This window comes from Mus pahari, chromosome 9 (genome assembly GCF_900095145.1).
Source record: "Mus pahari chromosome 9, PAHARI_EIJ_v1.1, whole genome shotgun sequence".
NCBI lineage: Eukaryota > Metazoa > Chordata > Mammalia > Rodentia > Muridae > Mus > Mus pahari.
Genome location: NC_034598.1, coordinates 7,680,353 through 7,683,894, shown reverse-complemented (window position 1 = coordinate 7,683,894; position 3,542 = coordinate 7,680,353). Strand labels below are relative to the sequence as shown.

Below are 3,542 nucleotides of genomic sequence, written 5' to 3'. Positions count from 1 at the left end.
AACCCACTACAGCTCAACATGTATTTGAGATTTTGTTGTGTCCAAGTCCCCTAATTCAGGTTTTTTTTCAACATACATAATCTCTGGGGAGCTTTCTTTTCTCACTCATGTATCCCAGGCCTGCCTTGCAGCTGAGGACGACCCTGAATTCATCATCTTGCCCAGTTTCTGTGGTGTGGGAGGGAAGCCAGGGCTTTGTACATACTGTAAGCACTCCGTCAACTGGCCTACATCCCTGGGAAACTTCAAACATGGATGTTCCAGACAAGTAAAGCAGAAGCCTGGGTGTGGGACGCAGGAAGCTGTCGCTCTCCAGGTGGTTCTAGTGTGCAAGCTGAGTCACACCACAGCAAAAGAACGGATAAGAGAAAAGTTAAAACACTAGCACTTAGATTTAAGCTTGTAAGAGACAATTACAACCCGACTTGACCTGACCCAGGGTGAACTGAACAGCTCAAGAAAGAGCTCAAGGATTTCCGGTAGAGATACACTGTCCAGTATGGTAGCCATCAGACATATGTGTTTATCAAAACTTATGTTAACTGAAACAAAGTTAAAATTTAGTTTCTCTATAATTCAAGTGAGGCTCGGGATGCAGTGCAGGTGTAAACTGCTTGGGGGGCATGAACATGTATGCTGGGGTCCAGGCCTGGTACTTACTGTAAGAGGAATAAAGAAAAAAGGTCTGTATGTTGTTAGTGGCTACCATATCTGTCACATGGAGAGGACAAAAGGCACTTCAATCACAAGGGGGACTAATGGCCAATGCTGAGTCATAGACACACAGAAGAAGATATTTACAAGATGGGTAAACTGTAAAGATGTCCACAGAACAGAGCAAGAGAGTGCTTCTGCAAAGACGAGGAACAGTCATGAATCAAAAGGCAAGGACTGCTGTATGAATCAGGCTTGAAGGGCCATGGGTGAGCCTGCACAGAGCGAGACCATCCCCTCATCTGCACACTGCATAGTGCCTACTGTGGGGTGACTGCGAGACCTAAACCGCACGAAGGTCTCACTGCCATGCCTACCACATAGAAACTGAACAATAAACACACAACCGTCCCAACCACAATTCCAAACTCCCCAACCAATCGCACCACGTCTGGAAAGCAGAGTTACCGGTGTGGCGTCTCTGGTGGATTACTAAGAAGTGACTATATTTAAAGACTCTGTTGCAGTCTTTACACCGGGCCTCTGGACCACTGGAGCGCTTTCTTCTTCCACATAGCCTCTTGGCTGCAGTCTGGTCATCTTCATCTCCGAAGAGCTTGTAATCTTTGAGCTTGACAGACCTGCGGATTCTCCGCTTGCTGCATCTACTCTGGCTATCCTGTCCATCCTGAGCCTTGGGGTCAAAGTTCTCGTCCTTTTCGGCAGGCACCTCCTCCACGCTTCCTGGCTCACCGGCAGGCTCTGATTCCTTGTCTTTTGGGGTCTGCTCACTCAGCTTGACACTGTCTTCTTCTTTAAACACAAAATTTTGTCTATTCTGAACGGAATTGTTCACTCTCAGCTGCATCTCTCCCTCTGCAGCTAGTTCTGATCTCCCTTCCTGCAAACCATTGGCTTTTCTTGGCCTTCCCCGTTTCCGTTTCAGTGGATCACTCTTCTTATTGGAAATAACAACCACTGGAGCCCCAGTGCAGTTCAAAGCTGGTGGCTTTGGGGCGCTATGGTTCTCCTGGAAGTCGGTGTAAGCCTTTACCAGGTCATAGACTTTTAAGAACTGAGCAGTAGCCAGGATCTGCTCTGTCGTTTTCTCACTGGCATGTAGATAACCTGTATAGATAAACTCCAGCAGGATACCAAAGGTGTCTGCAACCATGCCTTCCAGCATGTAGATGGACTGGCCAATGTCTCCCTCTTCCGCAAACATCATTGAGAAATACTCGCTACTGGCGGCCAGCAAGGCTTTATGGGCTCGGAAATGCACATTCTCCACGATTAAAGTAATATCACAAAGAAAGCCCTTCTTCCTCTGATCCTCAAGACTGGCCAGCACGGTGTCACTGTGAGTGTCTGAGTGTACGATAAGCTGCCCACAAGGCTCCGGTGTTGTGTCTGCCATTTTCTCCAGAAGACTCTGAAGAGGCTGAAATAAGAAATCAATGTTTCTTTAGGATGAAGTATTGCCTAACAAGGCTGTTCGTGTTCTGGATGTCACAAACCAGTTTTTGTTTTTTGTTTTTTTTTTTGGGGGGGGTGGCATTACTACCTTCTACACTCTACTTAGAAAGCCAAGCCTTGGGGTCCTCCCCTTGTCGCGGCTACCCCGCCGGATGCCTCTCCAGTACCCACATAACCTCTTATGGTGGGGGATTTCCTCTGGAAATTAGAGAAGGGGTTCAAAAATCTGCACGGCCCTCCGGCCCATTAACTTTGTAATTAAACTTTCAAAGTGTGGCGGCACAGAGTTGGAGTTGGGGCTGTGCTGCCTCGATGCTACACAAGGATAGCTGTTTCGTCTGTGGGAACATATATGAGAAATATGGGGACGAACCCACGCAAGGGAGATCTACGGTGAAATAACGCGCGGACCCAGAGGCCCCGCTCTGAGCGGCAGCGGCGCCGGGAGCTCCGTCCCAGGCCCGGGGCCTGAGTCCCGCGGGCGTTCCAAGGCACAAGGCGCCGGGCCGAGCCCACCGGCCGCGGACCTACCTGTCAGGGCCGCCCGGCAGGGTCCTGCTACGGTCAGGCCGCCCGGCTGCCCGGAGGGCACTAACCCGGCCTGTCGCCGATCCCCGCCCCCGCCACCACTACGCTCTAGCTCGGGACTCCTGCGGCTGTCAACCCGGAAGCGCGCACTAGGGCCGTAGCCTCACGTGACCCGAGGCCCCGCCCGGAGGCGGGCTTTGCTGTGGAATCCGGAAAGGGAGGGTCTGGTGCGGAAACCTGCCAATCTGGGGAAACGTACCTCCCCTTGCACCCAGACCTCAGTAGACTCCACCTCCGCTGACTTGATGCTGAGTATGAAGACGGCGGTGGCTTCAATCGTTCATCACACTCCTCATCAGCAGATATTTACCTCCTGAATGAGTCCTCTGCCTCGCTTTCCTTCCCAAGTTGCTCATCCTCTGCTCCTTGTTTATCCATAGACTGGAGGTGTTAACCCACCTGGTAGGGGTAGAGTGGGCTTAGTAAGTGCTTGCTTGGCTACCGTGACTGAAACGACCACTGTTTTTATTTAGATTTCCGGCACTTCTAAGAGACTATTGAGGGTTTCAGTTATCTCAGGACAGTGTCGCTCTCTCTGAGACCTATGGGTATGGGAGAGTTCTCTAAATAAAAACCTGGGTAGTATCTGCTGTGGCTCTGTGTTCCGGACCGATGCTCCCAAGCCCCGCTCAGATTCCTTCCGGACCTTCCGCTCAGCGTTTATGCATCGCTTGTACTAAATTATTTCTACTTTGTCCACTTCCAGATTCTAAATTTGCCATCTATATTGTCCACAATTTGGAACTAAAGATGAAATTACCAGCTGGACTCTTTCTTTCTTTCTTTTTTCTTTTTTCTTTCTTTTTTTTTTTTTTTTTTTTTTT

The 3,542-nt window shown here is 49.8% G+C and overlaps 1 protein-coding gene across 1 annotated transcript in view; it reads right to left on the bottom strand.

Annotated features, from left to right (window-relative positions):
• The window catches only part of Zbtb24 (zinc finger and BTB domain containing 24), a 15,047-nt gene extending 12,280 nt beyond the window's left edge, over nucleotides 1-2,767 (bottom strand). The window contains exons 1-2 of the mRNA XM_029542616.1: nucleotides 2,662-2,767; nucleotides 1,123-2,095 (exon numbers count right to left, since the gene is read on the bottom strand). Coding sequence (XP_029398476.1) covers nucleotides 1,123-2,071 — 949 coding nt within the window. The 5' untranslated portion in view covers nucleotides 2,072-2,095; nucleotides 2,662-2,767. The remainder of the gene's footprint in view (nucleotides 1-1,122; nucleotides 2,096-2,661) is intronic.
• Nucleotides 2,768-3,542: the final 775 nt, after the last annotated feature.